Source organism: Primulina huaijiensis, chromosome 6 (genome assembly GCF_012295235.1).
Source record: "Primulina huaijiensis isolate GDHJ02 chromosome 6, ASM1229523v2, whole genome shotgun sequence".
Taxonomy (NCBI): Eukaryota; Viridiplantae; Streptophyta; class Magnoliopsida; order Lamiales; family Gesneriaceae; genus Primulina; species Primulina huaijiensis.
This window is the reverse complement of record NC_133311.1, coordinates 10,311,692-10,322,505: the sequence shown is the minus strand read 5'-3', so window position 1 is coordinate 10,322,505 and position 10,814 is coordinate 10,311,692. Positions and strand designations below refer to the sequence as shown.

At 37.3% G+C, this 10,814-nt stretch overlaps 1 protein-coding gene across 3 annotated transcripts; it reads left to right on the top strand.

The window, feature by feature from the left end:
* The first annotated feature begins 1,015 nt into the window (after positions 1–1,015).
* On the top strand, positions 1,016–3,045 carry LOC140978690 (transcription factor TCP4-like). Of its 3 annotated transcripts, none has more exons than XM_073443892.1 (2): positions 1,016–2,649; positions 2,774–3,045. In XM_073443892.1, exon 1 carries the CDS (start codon positions 1,340–1,342, stop codon positions 2,609–2,611), a length of 1,272 nt encoding a protein of 423 aa, XP_073299993.1. In that variant the 5' UTR covers positions 1,016–1,339; the 3' UTR covers positions 2,612–2,649; positions 2,774–3,045. The 3 variants fall into 3 exon arrangements, with proteins under 3 accessions (XP_073299993.1, XP_073299991.1, XP_073299992.1); XM_073443890.1 differs by having other exon boundaries at positions 2,765–3,045; XM_073443891.1 differs by having other exon boundaries at positions 2,738–3,045.
* Positions 3,046–10,814: the final 7,769 nt, after the last annotated feature.

Genomic DNA, 10,814 nt, shown 5'->3' with positions numbered 1-10,814 from the left:
TATGCATAAACAAAAATAAATGAAAATGACTCTTTTTTCCTCAAATATTGAAGTATTTGAGAGTCGTTTTGCTATATTTTCTCTTTATTTTTTGTTAGGTTAATTTTAATTTGACTAATATGAGTTTAATTATAGTCACATGTGTCGCGTATGACAGAATCAGTATCAAAGAAATCATATTTGATAGATTTAGTAATTTTAGGCATAAAAAATGACCAAAACTAAAAAAATCAAATTACTATATTAAAATAAACATTAACAAGTTATATGACCACAACATTTTTTTTTATAACCACATAAATAAACCAGTCAGTCACTTTCTCCATTAAGTGGTGAAACAACCAATCAACATATATCTTTCTTTTTCTATATAGATAATTATAATCCAATGAGATTGAAATTTATAGCATTTTTTTTTTGGGAAAAAAGAGTTGAATTTGGAGAAACAATACAAGGAACCGAAGTGAAGGAATTGAAGGGTTTACTAATGATAGATGGAGGGACTAATTTTGACATTAATCCCACAACAGAGATTGATAGTACATGTGCCATTTAAACTATATTTGCATGCGTGCCTCCAGAATTATTTGTCTCCTCAAGCAAGTAATCATAAATACCAATTGGATTTTAGAATATTGATATATTTTGATATTATATAGTTTTTTTTTTTATTATTTGAGAACAAGATTTCTTACATGAATTTACGCTCTTATTAAAGAGTTTGAGTTATGATTTATAAACGAATAAACCATAGATTTTGTTCTTGCGTTCCATAGGGGGCTTTTGGGCAAAAATTTAAAACATGAAATAAGAATATTTCATGGTCGAGTCTATGTTATATTTGAAGTTTTAATACAATATGTTTATTAATTGAATATGTTTTATTAAAGTAGGCAGAGTCTTGTTTTACGTTACATATATCTTACTTCAGCTTTCTGACCCGAACACTGCCAACATTACTACTGCTCTCAAGGCCTCTCATACAGAAGGATAGAGGGAAGAATCGAGTCAGTGTTGAGAGACGTCTTACTGGATAAGGAAAAAAACCAAGGACTGAATTTCAAGAAACCACCGCAAGGTTTCTTGATCAAGCCTTGTCAAATATTGGCCTACTCATCAAAAGGCGTGCAAAAGTGAGAAATGTAAGTAATGGGGTAGGCCAAAAAAGTTTTGTATTGTTGCTCTCCTGTATGGTTTTGGAGTGTAGATTAGAAGGTTGGAGGGGATGTTCAGATTTGGCAGAAAGGAAAGATCGATTAGCTGAATTGAGAAAGCTTAATATTTCCCTCTATCTTCATCTCTTGCGTCCACTGCTGAACATGCAAGATTGGCGGAAAAAATGAGAGAGAGCAGTAAACATTGCAACCTCCCGCTACCATCATCTGTATCAAGATTAGCGGGGGAGAGAAGTGCCGGCGGCGGAGAGATAGTGGAGGTAGAAGGCGGCCACATTATTAGGTCCACCGGAAGAAAAGACCGCCACAGTAAAGTGTGCACTGCCAAAGGTCCAAGGGATCGCCGTGTGCGCCTTGCTGCACACACGGCCATTCAGTTCTACGACGTCCAAGATCGACTTGGCTATGACCGTCCCAGTAAGGCGGTGGATTGGCTCATCAAGAAAGCAAAGGCCGCCATTGATGATCTTGCGGAGCTTCCAGCGTGGAAAACTCACTCTGGAATTTCTGCTGCGAAGACGAGTTTTGAGGAGGAGGCGGCCCAGAAACAGCTTCAAGAAGGGCAACAGGAACAGCATAGCATTCACCAAGCTGATTCGATAATTACCGATGTTTCAGGGCCTTCGCCTAAAGGGCCAATTTCAATGCTGGAAAGTGACGATATTGTGAATCATAATGTTCAAAATGCAAGCTTTTTACCTCCATCTTTGGATACTAGCATGTCTTTCTTCCCAATGGGTGCTTCAGCAGAGACAATCTCCTCATCTATGCAGTTTCCGAGCTTCCCAGCTCCTGAAATTTTCTCAAGAATTAGTACACACAGCCAAGATTTGAGACTCTCCTTGCGTTCAGTCCATGATCCAATTCTTATTCACCACCCCCAGAGCCGGCAGCATCAGAACCCCACTCACCATCCTCATCAAGTTCATTCTCAGGCCCAAGTTTTCCTTGGCGGCACTCCACTGGGCTTTGATGCCTGGCAAAAGCACCATCAGCAGGCAGCTGAACTTACCCAGTCGCTGAGTCTAAGAGCTTTGAATCCAGGTGGAGACTCCGTCAGTGGGAGAGGTGGAGCAGCCGCAGCTGCAGGATACATGTTCAATACACCACCAGGGTCGCAGCAGCTATTAGGCCAACTCCAGTTTGTTTCACAAAGGGGAACCCTTCAGTCCAGAAACACTCCTTCGGATAGTGCTTGGATGGATCCATCCGTAATTCCAATTGCAGGTGCTGATAATAACAAACAGCCGCAACTTCAGCATCCAGCAGTTAGGCCTGTGTATCCATCATCAATGTCCAGCATTGGATTCACCTCTGGAGTAGGTGGATTCCCAGAGTTCCGCATTCCTGCATTAATTCAAGGTAATCAAGAGAAGGAAATTGGCTACTCTAACAATCCATCCTCTGCTTCCCCTGATTCTCTCCAACAAGTTTAACTCATCAAGTTGGAACTCCTCTCTTATTCCATTAACAGGTGATAATCTGAAGGAACTTTTGAGATTTTTCTATTGTCTCGAGTACTTTAAAGTCAATGTATTGTTAGATTAAATGCACTTTTGAAGGCCTAACATTAATACAAATTCATAAAGGAAATCAAGTACTGGCGAAAACTTGTCAATGCTCATTGTTTCTGCTGTTGGTTGTGGGAGTCTGGAGAAGCAGAGGGAGGAAGCTGGAATGAGTTCAACTCGATTGCAGCTGTCATGATACGAAGAATCGTGAGTTGAATTTCAGGTTTTTTAGCCCAGTTCGCCACAATGTCTTAGTTGTGTCTTTTCCTAGCTTCAAGTTTATTGGTTTCATACGTGAATGAGCTGCGTAGAGCTCAACTTTGCGTCGATCAATTTGGAATTCACAGGTTTTGTTACAAGTTTGTTTCCCAGCTACTGTGTGCTTATTTGATCAATTCAGAAAATGTGGTTGTTATGTGAAGCTTTTGTTCATAATTTTTTCAAAAATCTGATGTTAAAGAAAGAACTGTTATAAGTGATGTATCCTTCACGCCCCATTGTTTTCGGGTTTTGAACAACGTTGCCAGAAGGGTGCCATCAAGTGTTTCAAGATTGACACTATTATGTTTAAGAACTTCGGAAAATTCAATCCTGCCATTTTTGCAACACATGCGACGTTGTTACTACCCCACCAGCTAAAATCGAATTTATACCACTCCTTCATGCATGAAGCTCGAGTAGTTTGTAAAAATTTGAGCAATCTATAGCTGCTTGACCTATGGTAACTATTATTTGTTGGATCTCGGCTTTTTCGTGCCCAAAACGTAACGGAAGTTTTAAAAATTTTAGATCTTGACATGCAAGATGTATTTGGACACTCATATGATTTTAAAATTAAACATTCATAGGAAGTTTAAATTTTATACCTTTGGTGAAAGATTCACACGGCTCTAACTACTATAGGGTTAGTGGAGATAGCTCTCGATGAATTCCCTACGAACTTTCTTCAAATCTCCTTTCTTTAATCCTCCTATCAAGTCCATGACTAGATCATTTGTTCATCTTCCAAATAGCACTAGATTATTTGAAAAAACTTTTAACGTTGAGATCAAAAATCGAGAGGCGGCTCAATCTCTTTTTGCAAGGGGGGTGGCCGAAAATTTTGAGGGTTTGGGAGAGGGGATTTTCGAAAATTTGGAGTCCCTTGGAGGCTAGGGTTATGTCTTGCTTAGTCCCTTTTATAATTAAGCCATGACCTATTATTCATAATTAACATTAATGAGTTTGATTAATTAATTGGGCTAGTCCAACTAGTTTAATTAATTAATCAAAGTCCGTTAAGAATTTTAATTATTTAGTATGTTGGACTTGTACTCTTACAAGCTCATTAAACATACTTCCCACTATATTTAATTTAATATTTAATAAACTCAACTTTTGAGTTTAATAAATTAAATCCATTATAAATTCAACATTTAAATTTAATATTTAAATTATAAATTCAACTCCTTGAATTTATCACCTCCAAAATTTAATATTTAATAAACTCAACTTTTGAGTTTAATAAATTAAATTCTCAAATTTAATAAATTCAACTTCTTGAATTTATTTTTCTCAAAATGTAATTATCATATATTCAACTCCTTGAATTTACTATATCATAATATAAATTCAACTTCTTGAATTTATTCTCTCAATGGGAACAAATGATCCAGTGCTTGTGTGACCCTCAAATGGTTCAGAGATACAGCTAGCCGTGGGTTCACAATTCATTGTGATTCAGGACACAATCTTTTATTCGGGCTAACCTTAAATTGCCTTATTATATGTATCAACAATTGATCATTAGAATGTCAGAAATCATATTTCTGATTAAACCCATCGAATCATGGTAAGAGCGTCTAGTAGCTTTGCCCCATGATTCCCTAGGTATCACTGATAGTGCCTGCAAGAACCAGTCGATTATGATTAACGTACAATACGGTCTCTTCATCTCATATATCCTCATTGAATCTGCAACCATTGGTTCATCGAGGTTTGCATAATAATTTGATTACTATGTGACACGTATAAATAGTGGCATCGCATGTACTATTGGAGAACTCCTTCTCCAACGTACATATCATACTCTGGCCAGAGATTCCATGCACTATTATTTCATCAGATCACACAGGATATCCACACCCGTAGGTGAGCGGTGAATTCTCGACTACAATGCATTGGCTCTTATATGTGTCGTAACTGTACCCAATCTCGCCACATGATGACTCTCATGGAGTCGGTAAACGAGTCAAAGCACAGCTCTAGCATATAGAGCCTCAGTGTTGTCTCGGGTCTTAACGACTAATGATGTACAATCATAACCACATACTTATCTTCTCTATGAATGATAACCACTTGGAAAGTTCGAGGGAGGGCTGTTCGGTATAATCACCATATGACTACACATCTGCGTGTTTGGACATCTCTATGCCCTTACCAAGAAACACGGTACACAACATTACAGATACTAATCTCGAGCTCGAGCGACCTTTATCCATGTTTTAGGAGGCTGAATCGACTAGAAACGAATTTAGATTATACAGTGCTTACAAATGAGTTTCTGTAACGCTCCGAAAATTTAAAGATTCACGCGAACCACATGCATATAAATTATTAAATTCCTTGTGTATTTCAACTAACTGTTTTAATTGCATTAATTAATTATGTTGTGTATATTGACATGTTTAAAATATATTTTTCTACATGGTTTCATTAAAATGTATTTTTAAAAGTTATTCGAGTTGCGATCGAGGAACGGAGACCGATGGCTGAAAAATAGAAAATGATTTTTATTAAATAATTGTTTTTAATTATTTAAATTATGAACGATGCTTTTTCATATTTTTAAAAATAATGAGTTTTGAGGTGATTTTATACACATGGACGTAATTTTTATCGGTGTTTGTTTTTCAACAAAAACACGAACGTTTTGGCAAACCGGCTAATAAATTCACAAACTTATTTAAACAAAATTATTTTTAATATTTTAATTAAATTCTAATTAAATATTAATGGACCTAAATTTATGCTTAATGGGCCTAAGCTTAATTAAGGAATTATTAACTATAAAATATGTTAAATCCCACGCCCAAACCCTTCACAACTCACGCCCACAACCGTAAATTAATCATACTCTACCCCACCAATTTTATACACGGCACACACACTCAATAATTTGAAAGAAAAAGTTTGGAGGCTTCAAGGAACTTCTAGCCAAAGTCGTCGTCACCGTTCTTCGCAATCATCAACGGTTTTTTCATGCATAAAATACGCAAAGGCACGCTATATTCTCTCTTTACTCATCATCACACCATATTATGCATTTATATTTGAAATTGAATGAAAAATAAGGGAAACTTTGTTTTATTTTCGTTCATGCATCAAATGTGAATTTTAAAGCTTGATTATTGTACCAAAACATGTTTATATGGTTGCTAAAAGGGCTGTCATGGCTAGGATATAATTAAGGATGATTTACACAAGTTTTAGAGTCATTTAAATCCACTAAAAACGGTGCACAAAATAATAACAGAAGCTGGAAATACAATCACGTGTGTTTGTGTCGTGAGGGTTCGGTTTAGGGGCTGGGTTGCTTGGCTTGGAGACGGCTTGGGACAATGGCTAGCTAGGGACGTGGTTGAGTCAAGGGAAGAGTCCTAGCCATGCTAGGACTCGAGACCATGGGCTGGGGAGCAAAAGGGGCTGTGCAGGTTTCAGCAATTGTGCAGGGTTTGTGGCTCAGTCAGGGGTGTTGGGGCTAGGCTAGGTTAGGTCCTTAGGGTCCTAAGAAGGGGCACAAGGGGCTGGTTCAAGGTCTGGTATGGTTTGGTTCAGGCAGGGCCGAGCAGAAGCAGGAGAGCGTGAGGGAGGCCATAGGCGTGCAAGCTGCTGTGTGTTTGCAGTGTCCCGTGCGTGGCTCAGGGGCTCAGGCTGGGGGTGGCTCGGGTCTGGGACTAGTCTAGGGTCAGTAGAGGTCATGGGTGCTCAATGGTTAAGGGCTGGTAGTGTCCCAAGGCAGCTAGGAAACCTATTACACTTAGGACACAAACACACGAACACATCCAGAATATTGGGTCGAGTTTCAGTAGGATCCCTAGGTGGGTTGGCTAGGTTTCGCTCAAGGTGGCTCGGGCGTGGCTCGAGTAAATTGGGAGATGGCTCGGTAGGTTCATTAAAGGGTCAAAAACAAAAATTTAAGAACTAAAATTGAATCCATGGGGCCACGGGGGTGGCTCATGACTTGGAAGGGTAGAATAAATAATAAAAATGCTATGTCTAAAATTTGGGATCAAAGTAACGAGTTTTGGATTTATTCGGGATTTAATCGACTCACGAAACGTTAATTAAAGAATTAATTAAAACGCCTAGATTTAAGCTTAATAAAATTATAAAAAATTATATTTAAACTCAAATAATTATTAAAAGTCTAATTTTTAAATTCGGGAATTTTATATTAAGTTTTGGTTTAATTCGGGATTAAAACGCATTAATACGTTATGTTTAAAGATTAATTTAAAAGTTATCGATTTAAGCTAAAATAAAAATATGAGAAAATTCATGTAGGCTTAAATAATTATTTGGGACATGTTAGAGTCAAATAAATTAAGAAAAAGTCAAAAACGTAAAATTATACGTACATGGGTAAAACGGTCTTTTTACACATAAAAATTAGTAAACGTCATAGCAGTGCTCTAAATGCTGTTTTTGTGATATTATGATTATTTTGAAATGTTTATGAAATGTTACATGATTAAATTATGATTTTTAAATGTCTATGGAATTTTTATGATTTAAGGAAGACATTTAAAAGACATGTTGTATGCTTGGGTTCAAAAACAAAATGTTATGTTATGCAAGATTTTATAAAGTGATGAGAAAGTAAAATGTTGAAGGAAGTGAAGTAATTGTGACTAATTCGATAATGTTGGAGATATCGTGAGGGTGACGGGCCCAGTGGGAGCCCGACAATCGTATTTCCATTATTATGAATATGAGATAACGGTATGAGATAACGTTAAGAATGAGAATATCGTGAGGGGAAAAGGCCCCGGAGGGAGCCCATTTATGGGAAAAGGCCCCAGAGGGAACCCCGACGATCGTATTTCTATTTGAAAGAGGATAGGCCAGGGCCCAGTTGACAGGTGAGAGTGTTGCTGGTGTCCCCCATCGCCCAGTACTGCAGTTTCATGTAGATGGATCCATCGACTTTTGAGGTTTGAGAAAAGTCACAATTAACGATCTGAATTCAACAAAGGAAAGGAAAAAGGAAAATGTTTATGATCATGTTAAAGGTTTTTATGTCATATTGAGGAAAAAGGAAAAGGTTAAAGTTTATGTTTGCATGTCATGAAAATGTTTACGAAAATGTTCATGTTTAAAGTTTATGCAGCTTCATGAAAACGATATTTTAAGTACGAGTATTTTTCACTGTTGCATGTGATTTATACGTATTACTTGTTATCAAGATTATGGTGTGTTGAGTCTTGAGACTCACTAGGTGTGATTGATGCAGGTGTTTATGATATTAATGTTATGGGAGGTCTTGATGGTTGACCTGACTGGACTGAAGGTGTACACGACCCGAGGACCAGCGCTTCTAGCTTTCCGCAATTATGTTTATGATTCATGTTAAGGATTTTTACGACTTTTTATTTATGTTTCGAGAGGTTTTTGGAGAGATTATAGTATGGGCTATATTTCTAAAATATATAGTTGGTTGATTTATTTTAAATGATGTCCAAAATATTTTATGTAATTTTTATGGTTCGGCCGATGCTAAGTGAGGTTTTGAAAAAAAAAATTTCTAGTACTTTTTAAGCAATAAAAACGGCAGACGTTTCAGTTTCAACATCGAATTACGATTCATTTGTATTAAAATATAATAAAGATATTTATCTATGTTATTCACATGGGTATATAAATGAAAAAATAACAAACCATGAAATAATGAATTATATTAAAATAAAGATTGTTTATTATAACTGAGTCAATAAAATCCCTAGCAACAGTTGGCTTGCAGGACATCTACTCTAACAATCTCCCACTTGCCCTAGAGCCAACTACCCATAAACTTTAACCTCATTGCTTAGCGATGCTTCTCAAACAATGGTCCTGACAAGGGCTTTGTAAGTGGATCAGCAACATTATCTGCAGAGGGGACTCTTTCGACTGATATATCTCCTCTTCCGACAATTTCCCGGATGACGTGGAATTTCCTCAGTAAATGTTTGGATCGCTGATGAGACCTTGGTTCCTTTGCTTGCGCAACGGAGCCATTGTTGTCGCAGTACACCGGGACTGGATCAACTCCATTAGGAATAACGCCCAAATCTTGGACAAAATTCCTCATCCAAACTGCCTCTTTGGCTGCAGCAGATGCAGCAATGTATTCAGCTTCAGTGGTGGAATCCGTAACGGTGTCTTGCTTGGAACTTTTCAAGAGACAGCCGCACCATTAAGCATGAATACAAAGCAAGAGGTCGATTTCGAATCATCTACATCACATTGGAAGCTAGAATCAGTGTAGTCTTCCAATTTCAATTCTCCACCCCCATAGACCATGAACAAGTTCTTAGTCCTTCTCAAGTACTTAAAAATATCTTTCACGGCTTTCCAATGCGTTGGACCAGGGTTTGCCTGATATCTGCTTGTAACACTTAGATCTTAATAAACATCGGGACGTGTCGATATCATACCATACATGATACTACCAATGGCTGACGCATATGGAATACGTGTCATCATCTCTATCTCTTTATCAGTTTTGTGACACATAGCTTTGGATAGAGTAACACCATGACACATTGGTAAGTATCCTCTTTTGGACTCTTCCATAGAGAATCGCTTCAGAATGGTATCGATATAATTGGCTTGGGTGAGCCCCATCATCCTCTTTGATATATCTCTATAGATTTGTATTCCCAATACATAGAATGCTTCACCCATGTCTTTCATGGAGAATTTACTTGCTAACCATATCTTAGTTGATTACAGTAATCCTACATCATTCCCAATGAGTAGGATGTAATCAACATAAAGTACTAGGAATGTCACTGCACTCCCACCAACTTTCTTGTACATGCATGGTTCATGAGGATTTTTAGCAAAACCAAATTCCTTGATAGTGCTATCAAATCTGAGGTTCCAAGTCCTTGACGCCTGCTTGATACCATATATTGATATCTGAAGTTTGCATACCTTATGCTCACTTCCTACTGATGTATATCCCTCAGGTTGAGACATATAAATTTATTCTTTGATGTCTCCATTGAGTAATGCATTCTTTACATCCATTTTGATAGGATCGATTAACGAAACAAGAGTGTTTAGAAGGGGGGATTGAATAAACACTCACAATTAAAATTGATCTTTTCGAGTTTTGAGTTCAGTTTGGTGAGAAACTGATTCTTGGAATCTTGTTGGTCAATGACAATCAGTTAAACTAAAGTAGTTGCGGAAATTAACTGACTGAAAGATAGAATACAAAACTGAAATAAAAGACACAAGGATTGTTTCTGGATGTTCGGAGATTTCAATTACTCCTACGTCACCCCTTCTATCTCAAGGATAGGATTTCCACTAAAATACTTTGATCGAATACAAGATTTGTACTGACCCACTTCAGTTTGGACTTATCACTGCCAAAAACTGAAACTCTTAGTATTACAGAATGTTCTCAGTGCGTAACTGATCTTAGCACTATCAAATTTAAGGATTATTACAAAGTGCTAGTGAGCTCAAATTGTAGCCTTGACTGCTACGAATAAATCAAGTGAGTGTGAGCTGAAATTTTGACAGAGTAATAACAAGCTTTGAATAGAGAGTTTTTGCTCTTTTTCAGCTGATCTTCTGTCATATTTATAATCTTCCCTTCCAACGGTAACTTGAGATATATTTGAATCTTTGTATCCGTTGATTGCCACTTCATCATTCCTTGGGCATTGTTTGCTTCGTTTGTTGTAATGCGGCGTTTTAATTGCTTTAGCCGAAATGTGTTGTTCTAAGCTGTATTGATTGAAGTGCGGTGTTTCGTATTTAGTTGCAATCTGCTATGACTCTTTGTCGGTTGAATGTTCTTTCCCGAGACATGTTTAGTTGAAGGAAGCATACGGCTGAATATATCAACTGATCGGTTTCCTACTAATCA

What these genes read in the sequence shown, in the direction of transcription:
- LOC140978690 (XM_073443892.1), top strand. Translation starts at nt 1,340, where the DNA reads ATGAGAGAGAGCAGTAAACATTGCAACCTCCCGCTACCATCATCTGTA.